Source organism: Macaca thibetana, chromosome 16 (assembly GCF_024542745.1).
Source record: "Macaca thibetana thibetana isolate TM-01 chromosome 16, ASM2454274v1, whole genome shotgun sequence".
Taxonomy (NCBI): Eukaryota; Metazoa; Chordata; class Mammalia; order Primates; family Cercopithecidae; genus Macaca; species Macaca thibetana.
This window is the reverse complement of record NC_065593.1, coordinates 18,990,749-19,005,609: the sequence shown is the minus strand read 5'-3', so window position 1 is coordinate 19,005,609 and position 14,861 is coordinate 18,990,749. Positions and strand designations below refer to the sequence as shown.

The following is a 14,861-nucleotide window of genomic DNA, read 5'->3' as shown; positions in this document are numbered from 1 at the left end:
AGAGAACGGAAGTAAATTGCCCAGGGTGACACCGCGGATCAGTACCTACCAGAGCCTTTTCCATGACAGCAAGCCACATCCCCAAAACCTCTTTTTTTTTTTTTTTTTTTTTTTTTTTTGAGACGGAGCCTCGCTCTGTCGCCCAGGCTGGAGTGCAGTGGCGCAATCTCGGCTCACTGCAACCTCCGCCTCCTGGATTCAAGCGATTCTCCTGCCTCAGCCTCCCTAGCAGCTGGGATTACAGGTGCACGACGCCAAACCCGGCCAATTTTTGTATTTTTTGTAGAGACGGGGTTTCACTAGGCTGGTCTCGAACTCCTGACTTCAGGTGATCCACCCGCCTCGGCCTCCCAAAGTGCTGGGATGACAGGCGTGAGCCACTGTGCCCGGCCGCCCCCTGACTTTTAAAAAAATACATACGATATAGCTGGAATCGTGTGGAAGGGAGTACATCAGGAGGTATATAAGTCGATTTGGGACTTGTAATCCCGGCGACTCGGGAGGCTGAGACGGGCGGATCGCTTGAACCCTTGAACCCGGGAGGCGGAGGCTGCAGTGAGCCGAGATCGCACCACTGCGCTCCAGCCCAGGAGTCTCCTACAGAGCGAGACTCCGCCTCAAAAAAAAAAAAAAAAAAAAGTCAATTTGGGAGTTTCTGTGTCACTGTGGATTCTTGAAAAAAAATACTGCTCTGGATCTCAGGTTGACATTTTAATTTCCCATCTTTAAAATTTGACTAGACCAGAAGACTGGTACTTGAACCTTTTTTTGGAGAACTGTGCAGAGGTGAAGCTCCCTTCCCCAAGGCTGCCTGCCTCCACCTGTTGCTCCTTCACAGCCCCAGAGGCCTTTAGAACACACCCATCACAGAATAGTTACCAATTATTCCTTAGTCTGAGCCGAAGGGATTGCAACAGCCTCTGACAGAACTCCTTCAGTTCCTTTTACGTGACATTTTGTCACCAGAAAGTTAAGCATAAGGAGAAAGTCAGTAGATGGATGAAAAGATCCAACAGTTCAGAAGAGGAATCATTTGAGTGGTCAGGGCAAATGACAGCCTTTGCCACCAGATTTGAGAGAAATAGGAAGAAGTGTTAAAAAATAATCTGTTTCGGCCGGGCGCGGTGGCTCAAGCCTGTAATCCCAGCACTTTGGGAGGCCGAGACGGGCGGATCACGAGGTCAGGAGATCGAGACCATCCTGGCTAACACAGTGAAACCCCGTCTCTACTAAAAATACAAAAAATTAGCCGGGCGTGGTGGCGGACGCCTGTAGTCCCAGCTACTTGGGAGGCTGAGGCAGGAGAATGGCGTGAACCCGGGAGGCGGAGCTTGCAGTGAGCTGAGATCCGGCCACTGCACTCCAGCCTGGGCGACAAAGCGAGACTCCGTCTCAAAAAAAAAAAAAAAAAAAAAAAAAATCTGTTTCACATTGAAATTTGAGAGGCCATCGCATGATTTTTTTTTTTTTTTTAAGATGGAAAAATAATGGAAAACAAGAAAACTTTCTTAGGACAAATGACACTGCCAATGTAATGCAACAGTGTCAGTGAACTGCAGATTAGATATGCCAAAAGTTAAACCAGTTCAAGAAAATTTGGCCGGGCGCGGTGGCTCAAGCCTGTAATCCCAGCACTTTGGGAGGCCGAGACGGGCGGATCACGAGGCCAGGAGATCGAGAGACGATCCCGGCTAACACGGTGAAACCCCGTCTCTACTAAAAAATACAAAAAAACTAGCCGGGCGAGGTGGCGGGCGCCTGTAGTCCCAGCTACTCGGGAGGCTGAGGCAGGAGAATGGCGGGAACCCGGGAGACGAGAGCAGTGAGCTGAGATCCACTGCACTAACACGGTGAAAAAAAAAAAAAAAAAAAAAAAAAATCTGTCTCTACTAAAAAAAAAATACAAAAAAAAAGCCTTAGGGCGACAGTGGTGGCGGGCGCCTGTTAAAGTCCCGGTGGCTCAAGCCTGTAATCCCAGCTCGAGACGGGCGGATCACGAGGCTGGAGATCGAGAGACGATCCCGGCTAACGGCGTAAACCCTAGGGAGGCGGAGCTTGCAGTGGGAGGCTGAGATCCGGCCACTGCACTCCAGCACTCTGGGTGACAGAGCAAGACTCCGTCTCAAAAAAAAAAAAAAAAAAAAAAAAAAAAAATTTACCTGAACTCAGAAGGAAAAGGTAATAGATAAAAACTGAGAGACAAAGATGGGAGACATGGAGAAGGGGTACCAAAAATTAATAATTAAATATGAGTTCCAGAAGGGGATAATAGAGCTGACTGCAGAAGAGCAATAATCAAATAGTAGAAGAAAATTTACTAAGTTGGTGGAAATTTTTGAATTCTCAGATTTAAAGGATTCATGAAATACCAGGTAAAAAGAAATGAAAGGAAAGACAACCATATTTAGGTCTGATTAACAATGAAAGGTGCTGAGTTTTTTTGTTTTTTGTTTTTCGTTGTTTGAGACGGAGTTTCACTCTTGTTGTCCAGGCTGGAGTGCAGTGGCAGAATCTTGTCTCACCTCAACCTGCTTCCTGGTTTCAAGCGATTCTCTTGCCTCAGCCTGCCGAGTAGCTGGGATTACAGGTGCCCACTACCATGCCCGGCTAATTTTTTGTATTTTTAGTAGAGATGGGGTTTCACCATGTTGACCAGGCTGGTCTCGGACTCCTGACCTCAGGTGATCCACCCGCCTCAACCTCCTAAAGTGCTGGGATTACAGGCGTGAGCCACGGCGCCCAGCCCTGAATTCAGTTTCTAAAAGTAAAAATTCTACAGGTCGTTTTTACTGAGCACAAAGTAATAAAATTAGAAATGAATAGCCACAAATTAAGCAAAAAATTCTAGGTATTTGGAATTTTTTTAAAAAACAACAATTTTAGGGCCGGACTAGCACCGCGGGCCATTACTTGAGACCTCGAAGATCTGCTAAGAGTAGTTATTACTATTCCCTTTTTTTTTTTTTTGAGGCGGAGTCTCGCTCTGTCACCTAGAATGGAATGCAGTGGCGCGATCTTGGCTCACTGCAACCTCCACCTCCCGGGTTCAAGCTATTCAAGCCGGTGCCTCACACCTGTAATCCCAGCACTGTAGGAGGCCAAGGTGGGCAGATCACTGGAGGTCAGGAGTTCGAGACCAGCCTGGCCAACATGGTGAAACCCCATCTCTACTAAAAATATAAAAACTAGCTGGACATGGTGGCGGGCGCCTGTAATCCCAGCTACTTGGGAGACCAAGGCAGGAGAATCACTTGAACCTAAGAGGCAGAGGTTGCAGTGAGCCAAGATCACACCACTGCACTCCAGCCTGGCGACAGAGTGAGACTCCATCTCAAAAAAAAAAAAAATTGGCTGGGTGTGATGGCTCACACCTGTAATCCCAGCACTTTAGGAGCCTGAGGCAGGTGGATCACCTGAGGTCAGGAGTTTGAGACCAGCCCGACCAACATGGTGAAACCCCATCCCTACTAAACAGAAAACATTACCCAGGTGTACTGGTACATGCCTATAATCCCAGCTACTTGGGAGGCTGAGGCAGGAGAATCGCTTGAATCCGGGAGGCGGAGGTTGCAGTGAGCCCTGATTGCGCCATTGCACTCCAGCCTGGGCGACAAGAGCGAAACTCCATCTCAAAATAATAATAATAATAATAATTTGTAGAGTCAGGGTTTCCCTGTGTTGCCCAGGCTGGTCTCAAACTCCTTGCCTCTGGCAATCTTCCCACCTTGGCCTTCCAAAGTGTTGGGAATACAGGTGTGAGCCACCATACCTGGCCCAGGATTTATTCTTCACACCTCTGTCCCCCATTCAATCCACTATCAGGATATGTCTCTTCTGTTCCTGGAATGAACATGTATGGAATCATCTCCCCAGCATTCTCCCCTTTATTTTCACTTGGAAAATGCCCCTTACTCCCACTCAAAAAAACTTTTTCTTTTCTTTGTTTTCTTTCCTCCATCACTCCTTTATTTTGCTATTTTCCCCTCAGGTGCAGGGAATTGAGCCAGTCATACTCATTTATCCACACTGTCATTAACAAGGCCTTTCTCATTTTATCTTTTTTCTCTTCATTCCAGTTTCCACTCATGTTCTTTCTCTCCCTCCTTAGGTAGTCACTCCAATGTGTTTGATATATGTCTTTGAATGTACATGTATCTTTCAGTAATATGTAATGTTATTTTATGTATGTATGTGTTTTAAATGTACCTAACTGATACTGTGTTACAGATCTCATTCTGTTTCTTTTTCATGTTTATGTAAATACTTCTGACTATTGCATACTGTTGTCTTAAATGACCTCATACCCTGGCCACTGGTTCTGGGCCAAGATGGGCCAGAGTCCTTACCCAGAATTTTTTGAACTGAAACTGAGAAAGAATATTTGCCTCCAGTGTGGAAGCCATAAAATGTAAAACATACGAGCTGTCAGCAGCCATGTGTCAGTTGGTTCCATATGGAACCAACTCGCCTGCAGTGAAAAAGAAGCCAACATGCAGAAAGCAGCAGAGGTGAGAGACTAAGAGTCTGGGAAACTCTCAAATCTCTGGTTCCACTTGTTCCTGAAGCTTCATATTCCTCCCATTACAACGGTTTATTCAACTCTTCATGGATTCCATAAGCTAGTAAATCTCAACACCTTCACCTTGTGCCTACTAAGGTAGTTCAGATTGAGGTTCTATCACTTGCAACTAAGAGGACTAACTATTTACAACCTCCAAAACATATCTCATTTTTGATAGTGGGTGTTTTGTATTTTGGGTTTTGTTGTTATTGAGAGACAGGGTCTACATGCAGGAATGGAGTTGCTAGATCATAGGATGATTCGATGTTCAATTTTTTGAGGAAGTACCATACTGTTTATCATAGAATTACCACTGCAGGCGCCTGCCACCTGCACAGCTAATTTTTGTATGTTTGGTAGAGACAGGGTTTCAACATGTTGCCCAGGCTGGTCTTGAACTCCTGAGCTCAAGCAGTCCACCCGCCTTGGCCACCTAAAGTGCTGAGATTACAGGTATGAGCCACTGCACCCTGCCAACGGGGCATAATTGACATTTATTCATAAAAATATTGAGTCTTCAGGCCTGGCATGGTTTTTTGGGATTTTTTGTTGTGTTTTTTTGAGACAGAGTCTCACTTTGTCGCCCAGGCTGGAGTGCAGTGGAACTATCTCGGCTCACTGCAACCTTTGCCTTCCAGGTTCAAGCAATTTTTCTGCCTCAGCCTCCCTAGTACCTGGGACTACAGGCACATGCCACCACTCCCACTAATTTTTGCTTTTTTAATGGAGATGGGATTTCACCATGTTAGTCATTCTGGTCTCGAACTCCTGACCTCAGGTAATCCACTCGCTTTGGCCTCCAAAAGTGCTGGGATTACAGGCATGAGCCACCACGCCCAGCCAACTATTTTTTGCTCTCTTGTTTTTTTTTGTTTTGTTTTGTTTTTTAATAGACAGGGTCTTGCTTTTGCAGTGGTGCAATCATAACTCACGGCAGCCTTGAACTCTTGGGTTTAAGCAATCTTCCTGCCACTGTGCCCAGCCGAGGGGGCATAATTGACATTAAAAAATATTGAGTCGGCTGGGCACGGTGGCTCACGCCTGTAATCCCAGCACTTTGGGAGGCCGAGATGGGCGGATCACGAGGTCAGGAGATCGAGACCATCCTGGAACACGGCGAAACCCCGTCTCTACTAAAATACAAACAAAAAAAACTAGCCGGGTGAGGTGGCCGGCACCTGTAGTCCCAGCTACTGGGGAGGCTGAGGCAGGAGAATGGCGTGAACCCGGGAGGCGGAGCTTGCAGTGAGCTGAGATCCGGCCACTGCACTCCAGCCTGGGCGACAGAGCGAGACTCTGTCTCAAAAAAAAAAAAAAAAAAAGGCCGGGTGCGGTGGCTCAAGCCTGTAATCCCAGCACTTTGGGAGGCCGAGACGGGCGGATCACGAGGTCAAGAGATCAAGACCAGCCTGGCTAACACGGTGAAACCCCGTCTCTACCAAAAAAGACAAAAAACTAGCCGGGCGAGGTGGCGTGCGCCTGTAGTCCCAGCTACCCGGGAGGCTGGGGCAGGAGAATGGCGGGAACCCGGGAGGCGGAGCTTGCAGTGAGCTGAGATCCGGCCACTGCACTCCAGCCTGGGTGACAGAGCGAGACTCCGTCTCAAAAAAAAAAAAAAAAAAAAAAAAAAGTTTGATCACTAGTAATTAATGTAAATTAAAACTACTAGACATTGCCAGGCGCAGTGGCTCACGCCTGTAATCTCAGCACTTTGGGAGGCTGAGGCGGGCGGATCACGAAGTCAGGAGATGGAGACAATCCTGGCTAACACGGTGAAACCCCGTATCTACTAAAAATACAAAAAATTAGCCGGGTATGGTGGCAGGCACCTGTAGTCCCAGCTACTTGGGAGGCTGAGGCAGGAGAATCACTTGAACTTGGGAGGCAGAGGTTGCAGTGAGCCAAGATCCCACCACTGCACTCCAGCCTGGGCGACAGGGCGAGGTTCCGTCTCAAAAATAAAACAACTACTAGACATAATTAAAGTGGCATAAAAATGATATAGAAAGAATGAAGGAAAATAAGCATTCCATTAAAATTGTTGTTGGGAGTACAAATTGATGTAATATAGGACCCTTCTGGAGATCAGTTTGGCAGTGGGTATCAGATGTCTTAGAAATGTGCATGCCTTTTGATACAAAATACCATTTGGTGAAATCTACCCTAAGGACTGAGGGAGGTACACAAAAATCTTGCAACAAGGCTATTCATTACATCGTTCTTACAGCCAACAACAAAAGGAAATCCAAATGTTCATCTGAGCTATGTAAACTTAAAATTATGATTTTTTATTTCTTAAGAGACAGGGTCTTGCTTACGGTTGCCCAGGCCACAATACAGTGGCTATTCCTAGGCATGATCATAACACACTCCTGGGCTCAAGCAAGCCTCCTGCTTCAGCCTTCCAAGTAGAGGGGACTACCAGCATGTGTCACTGCACCCAGCTAAATTACTGTATTTTTGTCATTTTAAAAGTTGGATAAAGCCGGGCACGGTGGCTCACGCCTGTAATCCCAGCACTTTGGGAGGCTGAGGCAGGTGGATTGCCTGAGGTCAGGAGTTAGAGACCAGCCTGGCCAACACAGTGAAACCCTGCCTCTACTAAAAATATAAAAATTAGCTGGGTGTGGTGGTGGGTGCCTGTAGTCCCAGCAACTCCGGAGGTTGAGGCAGGAGAACTGCTTAAACCCGGGAGGCGCCGGGCGCGGTGGCTCACGCCTGTAATCCCAGCACTTTGGGAGGCTGAGGCGGGCGGATCACGAGGTCAGGAGATCGAGACCATCCTGGCTAACACGGTAAAACCCCGTCTCTACTAAAAAATACAAAAAACTAGCCGGGCGAGGTGGCGGCGCCTGTAGTCCCAGCTACTCGGGAGGCTGAGGCAGGAGAATGGTGTGAATCCGGGAGGCGGAGCTTGCAGTGAGCCGAGATCGCGCCACTGCACTCCAGCCTGGGGGACAGAGCGAGACTCTGTCTCCAAAAAAAAAAAAAAAAAAAAAAAATGAAAATTGTAAATAAACTGAGCCAAATGTAGTAGGAGTAAACAAAATGCTTGCTTCAACTATTATGTAATGTGTATTGAGAATGCAGAAGGAGCTGGGTGCGGTGGCTCACGCCTCTAATCCCAGCACTTTGGGAGGCCGAGGCAGGTGGATCACCTGAGGTCGGGAGTTCGAGACCAGCCTGACCAACATGGAGAAACCCATCTCTATTAAAAATACAAAATTAGCTGGGCATGGTGGCACATGCCTGTAATCTCAGCTACTCGGGAGGCTGAGGCAGGAGAATCGCTTGAACCCAGGAGGCAGAGGTTGTGGTGAGCCAGGATTGCACCAGTGCACTCCAGCCTGGGCAACATGAGCGAAACTTCATCTCAAAAAACAAAAAAAGCAAATGCAGAGGGAAATAAAGAAAATGAACATAGTTATTTAAATGGAAAAGTCTAGCTATTTTTTCTGTATCAATAAACAATTTATTAAATGTTTACTAAAAATTAAAAAATTAAATTTATAAAATAAAAGTAATATAAAAATTGAATCCAGTTCATTCAAGTAGCTTCATAACAATGATTAAAAGAAAGGTGGAGCTGGGCACAGTGGCTCACGCCTGTAATCCCAACACTTTGGGAGGCCAAGGCAGGTGGATCATGAGGTCAGACATTCAAGACCAGCCTGGCCAACATGGTGAAACCCTGTCTCTACTAAAAATACAAAAATTAGCTGGGCACAATGGCACATTCCTATAATCCCAGCTACTCGGGAGGCTGAGGCAGGAGAATTGCTTGAACCGGGACCTGGGAGGCGGAGGTTGCAGTGAGCCGAGATCATGCCACTGCACTCCAGCCTGGACTACAGAGCAAGACTCCGTCTCAAAGAAAAGGAAAAAAAAAGGAAGGTGGAGACCAGTGGCAGTGCCAACAGTGCTAAGAGATGGGTGGTGTGGTGGGGAATGGGCTTTAGCCTTCTGTAATCATCATCAGTTAACTTCCCTCAAAGCTTCACCAGAAAAGCTTCGTTCAGCTTGCAAGTCAAATCTCTTTTAGAGAAATTCTGGCACTCCAGTAATGGAGAGTTTCCACATGATACCACAGGCCCCAGGTCTATTCTGTTACATATTTTCAAAATCTCTTCAATAAACATATTGTCTCGGACTTTGCTTTGACCCCTTTCTTATTCCTGGGTTTCAGAACCATGTGTGCTCAGTACTGCATCTCCTTTGCTGATGTTGAAAAAGCTCATATCAACATTCGAGATTCTATCCACCTCACACCAGTGCTAACAAGCTCCATTTTGAATCAACTAACAGGGCGCAATCTTTTCTTCAAGTGTGAGCTCTTCCAGAAGACAGGATCTTTTAAGGTAACAATCCTTTTTCTCAGCGTATCATGTTTGTTTTCAAACCCCTTCACATATCAATTTGATTGTGACCACCCAATGAGACAGGCAGAGAAGTAAATTAATGCCTTTATACGGTTGGAAAAAAGGGAAAAAAATAACTTGTTTCTTTTTTTTTTTTTTTTTTTTTTTGAGACAGAGTCTCGCTCTGTGAGGCTGGAGTGCAGTGGCCGGATCTCAGCTCACTGCAAGCTCCGCCTCCCGGGTTCAGGATTCTCCTGCCTCAGCCTCCCCAGTAGCTGGGACTACAGGCGCCCGCCACCTCGCCCAGCAGTTTTTTGTATCCTTTTTCTCAGACGGGGTTTCACCGTGTCAGCCAGGATGGTCTCGATCTCCTGACCTCGTGATCCTCCCGCCTCGGCCTCCCAAAGTGCTGGGATTACAGGCTTGAGCCACCACGCCCGGCCAAGAACTTGTTTCTTGTTTTACCTAGCATCATAGTGTTGATAAGCCACTTTACACAGTCACAAAATCCTTATAATTAAGATCATATATATAACTATCCAAGTAATTTTTATATATAATATGTATGTGTGTGTATATATATAGTATATACATAAAATACAGTCATGTGCTACATAATGTTTCAGTCAATGACAGACCACCTATATGATGGTGGTCCTTGGCCCCATAAGGTTATAATACCATACATTTGCTGTACTGTTTCTGTGTTTAGATACAGAAATACTTGTCATTGTGTTATAGCTGCCTGCAGTATTCAGTACAGTAACATGCTACACAGGGTTTGCAGCCTAGGAGCAATAGGCTATAACAGCTGGGTTTGTATAAAAGTACACTCTGATGCACATACAATGATGACATTGCCAAATCATGCATTTCTCAAAACATATCCCCATCCTTAAGGAAAGCATGATTTTATTATATATACCATCACTTACCATCTAAACTAAGACATAATTTATTATCCAAACTAGGACATGTTTCAGACTAAAAGAAGCAACCTGAAATGTCTAAACTGAGACACCCAAACTGTTGTAGGCAAATTGGAAAGTGTGATCACTCTGTATATGACCCAAGTTTTTTTTTTGTTTGTTTGTTTGTTTTTTTGTTTTTATTTTTTTGAGACGGAGTCTCGCTCTGTCGCCCAGGCTGGAGTGCAGTGGCCAGATCTCAGCTCACTGCAAGCTCCGCCTCCCGGGTTCACGCCATTCTCCTGCCTCAGCCTCCCAAGTAGCTGGGACTACAGGCGCCCGCCGCCTCGCCCGGCTAGTTTTTTGTACTTTTTAGTAGAGACGGGGTTTCACCGTATTAACCAGGATGGTCTCGATCTCCTGACCTCGTGATCCGCCCGTCTCGGCCTCCCAAAGTGCTGGGATTACAGGCTTGAGCCACCGCGCCCGGCCCTTTTTTTTTTTTTTTTTTGAGATGGAGTCTCGCTCTGTCACCCAGGCTGGAGTGCAGTGGCCGGATCTCAGCTCACTGCAAGCTCCGCCTCCCGGGTTCACGCCATTCTCCTGCCTCAGCCTCCCGAGTAGCTGGGACTACAGGCGCCTGCCACCTCGCCCGGCTAAGTTTTTGTATTTTTAGTAGAGACGGGGTTTCACTGTGTTAGCCAGGATGGTCTCGATCTCCTGACCTCGTGATCCGCCCGTCTCGGCCTCCCAAAGTGCTGGGATTACAGGCTTGAGCCACCTCGCCCGGCCATGACCCAAGTTTAAGCATTCACTGTTACCAACTTGCTACACATGGATACATTATGAATATAAAAGATCTAAGCCTGGGCCACAGGGCAAAACCCTGTCTACAAAAAATACAAATATATGCCAGGCACAGTGGCTCACACCTGTAATCCCAGCACTACGGGAGGCTGAAGCAGGTAGATCATCTGAGGTCAGGAGTTCGAGACCAACCTGACCAACATGATGAAACGCTTTTTCATTTTGTTTTGTTTGGAGACGGAGTCTCGCTCTGTCCCCCAGGCTGGAGTGCACTGGCACCATCTCAGCTCACTGCAAGCTCCACCTTCCAGGTTCACGCCATTCTCCTGCCTCAGCCTCCCGAGTAGCTGGGACTACAGGTGCCCACCACCACGCCTGACTAATTTCTTTTTGTATTTTTGGTAGAGATGGGGTTTCACTGTGTTAGCCAGGATGGTCTTGATCTCCTGACCTCGTGAGCCGCCCGCCTTGGCCTCCCAAAGTGCTGGGATTACAGGCATGAGCCACAGCGCCCAGCCTTGGTGAAACCCTTTCTACTAAAAATACAAAATGAGCCGGTCTTGGTGCCAGGACCTGTAATGCCAGCTGCTTGGGAGGCTGAGGCAGGAGAATCGCTTGAACCCAGAAGGCAGAGGTTGCAGTGAGCTGAGATTGCACCACTGCACTCCAGCATGAGCGATAGAGCAAGATTCCATCTCAAAAATAAATAAATAAAAATGAAAAAGGCCGGGCGCAGAGGCTCACGCATGTAATCCCAGCACTTTGTGGGGCTGAGGCAGGTGGATCACGAGGTCAGGAGATCGAGACCATCCTGGGTAACACAGGGAAAGCCCGTCTCTACTAAAAATTCAAAAAAATTAGCCGGGCATGGTGGTGGGCACCTGTAGTCCCAGCTACTCAGGAGGCTGAGGCAGGAGATTGGTGTGAACCTAGGAAGTGGAGCTTGCAGTGATCCGAGATTGCAGCACTGCACTCCAGCCTGGGTGACAACAGAGCGAGACTAGGTCTTAAAAAAAAATTTAGCCAGGCTTGGTGGCAGGGGCCTATAATCCCAGCTACTTGGGAGGCTGAGGCAGGAGAATCACTTGAACCCGACCCTGGGGGTAGGTGTGGTGTGGGGAGGCGGACGTTGCAGTGAGCTGAGATCGGGCCACTGCACTCCAGCCAGGGTAACAGAGACTCCATCTCAAAAAAACAAAAAATAAAAAAATAAAGATGCACATGAGATATTTAGAAGGTAAATCGATAAGATTTGGTAACAGATTGGATGTGCATGTTAAGTATAGAAAATCTAGAAAAGCTCCTTGCTTTTCAAAACAATGTTTTAATCAAATATGTGAATTCACCATCCCTCTTTTTCAGATCCGTGGTGCTCTTAATGCCGTCAGAAGCTTGGTTCCTGATGCTTTAGAAGGGAAGCCGAAAGCTGTTGTTACTCACAGCAGTGGAAACCATGGCCAGGCTCTCACCTATGCTGCCAAACTGGAAGGTACTTGATTTCTCAAGGTACTGGGTAGATCATCAGAAAGGAGGGGAAAAGTATCCTTAATTTCCATGAGAGTGATGATAGCTTTGGGAAGTAATTTTCCAAAGAAATCTCCATCTGATTGCAAGCAATATGAGCATCAGTTTCTTTTAATTTTTTTTTTTTTTTTTTCCTGAAAACAAGAGTTTTGCTCTGTCACCCAGGCTGGGAAGCAGTGGCGTGATCTCAGCTCACTGGAACCTCTGCCTCCCGGGTTCCTGCCTCAGCCTCCTGAGTAGCTGGGACTACAGGTGCACACCACCACACCTGGCTAATTTTTTTTATTTTACAAATGCAAAATACTAATTTCACCATGTTGTCCAGGCTGGTCTCGAACTCCTGGGCTCAGGCAATCCACCCGCCTTGGCCTCCCAAAGTGCCAGGATTACAGGCGTGAGCCACCACACCTGGCTGAACATGTTTGTTTGTTGTTGTTGTTGTTGTTTTTGTGAGAAGGAGTCTCGCTCTGTCGCCCAGGCTGGAGTGCAGTGGCATGATCTTGGCTCACTGCAAGCTCCACCTCCCAGGTTCACACCATTGTCATGCCTCATTCTCAGGTATCTGGGACTACAGGCGCCCACCACCATACACGGCCATTTTTTTTTTTTTTTTGGTATTTTTAGTACAGACGGGGTTTCACCGTGTTAGCCAGGATGGTCTTGATCTCCTGACCTCGTGATCCACCTGCCTCAGCCTCCCAAAGTGCTGGGATTACAGGCGTGAGCCACCACATCTGACCACATAAGTTTCTGTTCTACATTCTCCTGACTTGTAGTAACCAAACATGTTTTCCTCTCCCAGGAATTCCTGCTTATATTGTGGTGCCCCAGACAGCTCCAGACTGTAAAAAACTTGCAATACAAGCCTACGGAGCGTCAATTGTATACTGTGAACCTAGTGATGAGGTAAGGAGAGCAGTGTTTGGTACCACCTTAACAGCTTTCATTTGACCAATGGCTCTTTCTACCTTACCGGCTGCTCCTTCTCAGCCTCCTTTGTGGTTTCCTCTTTATTTCTGTTACATGCTCAACCTTTTCTCTATCTACACTCACAAGATCTCATTAGTCTCATTGCTTAAATTATTACCTATGGTCTAACAACTCCAACTTCTCTCCCCTTAACAGCCGTCTTTTATATCCAACAGCTACCTAATTTTCCCACTTGATGTCTTAAAAGGCATCTCAAACTACATCTAAAACCAAACTCCTGATCTTACTTCCCTATATTTCTTCCCTTCCAGGGTTTCTCATCTTAGTAAATGGCAATTTTTATTCTTCTAGTTACTCAAACAAAAAAAGTTGGAGTCATCTGTTTCTGAAAACTTTTTTTGTTGTTGTTAGAGATGGAGTCTTCCTATGTTGTGGGATCCTCCTGCCTCAGCCTGTTGAGTAGCTAGGACTACAGGTGCATGCCACCACACCTAATTCCTTTATTTTTTGTAGACAGGGTCTCACGGTTGCCCAGGCTGGTCTCAAACCCCTAGGCTCAAGCAATCCTCCCACCTTGCCCTCCCAAAATGCTAGGCTCACAGGCATGACCCACTGCACACAGCCAGGAATCATCTTTGATAACCCTCTCATACTCCACATCCAAATCTCAGTTTGCTTTCAACATACTTCCATAACCCAACTGCTTCTGGGTCTACCGTTAACCACCCTGATTCAAACCAACATCAATTCTCACCTATATTCAATTCAGTAGCCAAACTGGTCTCACTGCATCCACCCTTGCCCCACTATAGGGTTTTTTGAGCAACAGAGCTCTCCATTTAACAAAGTCAGAACTCGTCTCTTTTCAAGTCAAAATTTTCTGTTGGTTTCCCATCTCATACACAGTGGAAACCAGAGTTCTTGCAATCATGTAAGCCCTGGATGAACTCAAACATTCCTATCTTTTTGACCTCATCTTTTTTTTTTTTCTTTTGAGACAGAATCTCCCTCTGTCACCCAGGCTGGAGTGCAATGGCACGATCTCTGCTCACTGCAACCTCCGCCTCCCGGGTTCAAGCAATTCTTCTCCCTCAGCCTCTTGAGTAGCTGGGTCTACAGGCGTGTGTCACCACACCCAGCTAATTTTTGATTCTTTAGTAGAGACAGGGTTTCACCATATTGGCCAGGCTGGCCTCGAACTCCTGACCTCATGTTCCGCCTGCCTTGGCCTCCCAAAGTGCTGGGATTACAGGTGTAAGCCACCGCGGCCAGCCCCCATCTTCTTTTATTGAGACAGGGTCTCGCTCTGTCCAACCCAGGCTGGAGTGCAGTAGTTCGATCTCAGCTCACAGCAGCCTGTTTCCTGGGTTCAAGAGATTCTCATGCCTCAGCCACCAGAGTAGCTGGGATTACAGGCACGCGCCACCACACCTGGCTAATTTTTGTATTTTTAGTAGAGACAGGGTTTCGCCATGTTGGCAAGGGTGGTCTTGAACTCCTGACCTGAAGTGATTCGCCCACCTTGGCCTCCCAGAGTGCTGGGATTATAGGCATGAGCCACTGCACCCAGCCTTGACCTCATATTCTATTACTTCTCTTGCCCTCTCTGTGCCAGCCATACTAACCTTTACAGCTGTTCCTCAGAAAGGCCAAGCACTCCTACTTTGTAGTCTTTGCACTGTTACCCCCTCCCTGGAATATTCTAGACATCCACAGCACTTGTTCAGATCTTTTAAAATGTCACTTTACTAGAGGCTCTTCTTGGCTACCCTA

General features: G+C 46.8%; 1 protein-coding gene across 3 annotated transcripts in view; it reads left to right on the top strand.

Moving 5' to 3' along the window:
- The window catches only part of SRR (serine racemase), a 28,207-nt gene that overhangs the window by 483 nt on the left and 12,863 nt on the right, over positions 1 to 14,861 (top strand). For 2 of the 3 annotated variants that reach the window (XM_050763577.1, XM_050763575.1), the window contains exons 1-4: positions 2,144 to 4,508; positions 8,748 to 8,919; positions 11,997 to 12,123; positions 12,961 to 13,064. In XM_050763577.1, coding sequence (XP_050619534.1) covers positions 4,435 to 4,508; positions 8,748 to 8,919; positions 11,997 to 12,123; positions 12,961 to 13,064 — 477 coding nt within the window. In that variant the 5' untranslated portion in view covers positions 2,144 to 4,434. Of the gene's footprint in view, positions 1 to 2,143; positions 4,509 to 8,747; positions 8,920 to 11,996; positions 12,124 to 12,960; positions 13,065 to 14,861 lie in introns of those variants that run through there. The other variant, XM_050763576.1, reaches the window with a different exon arrangement.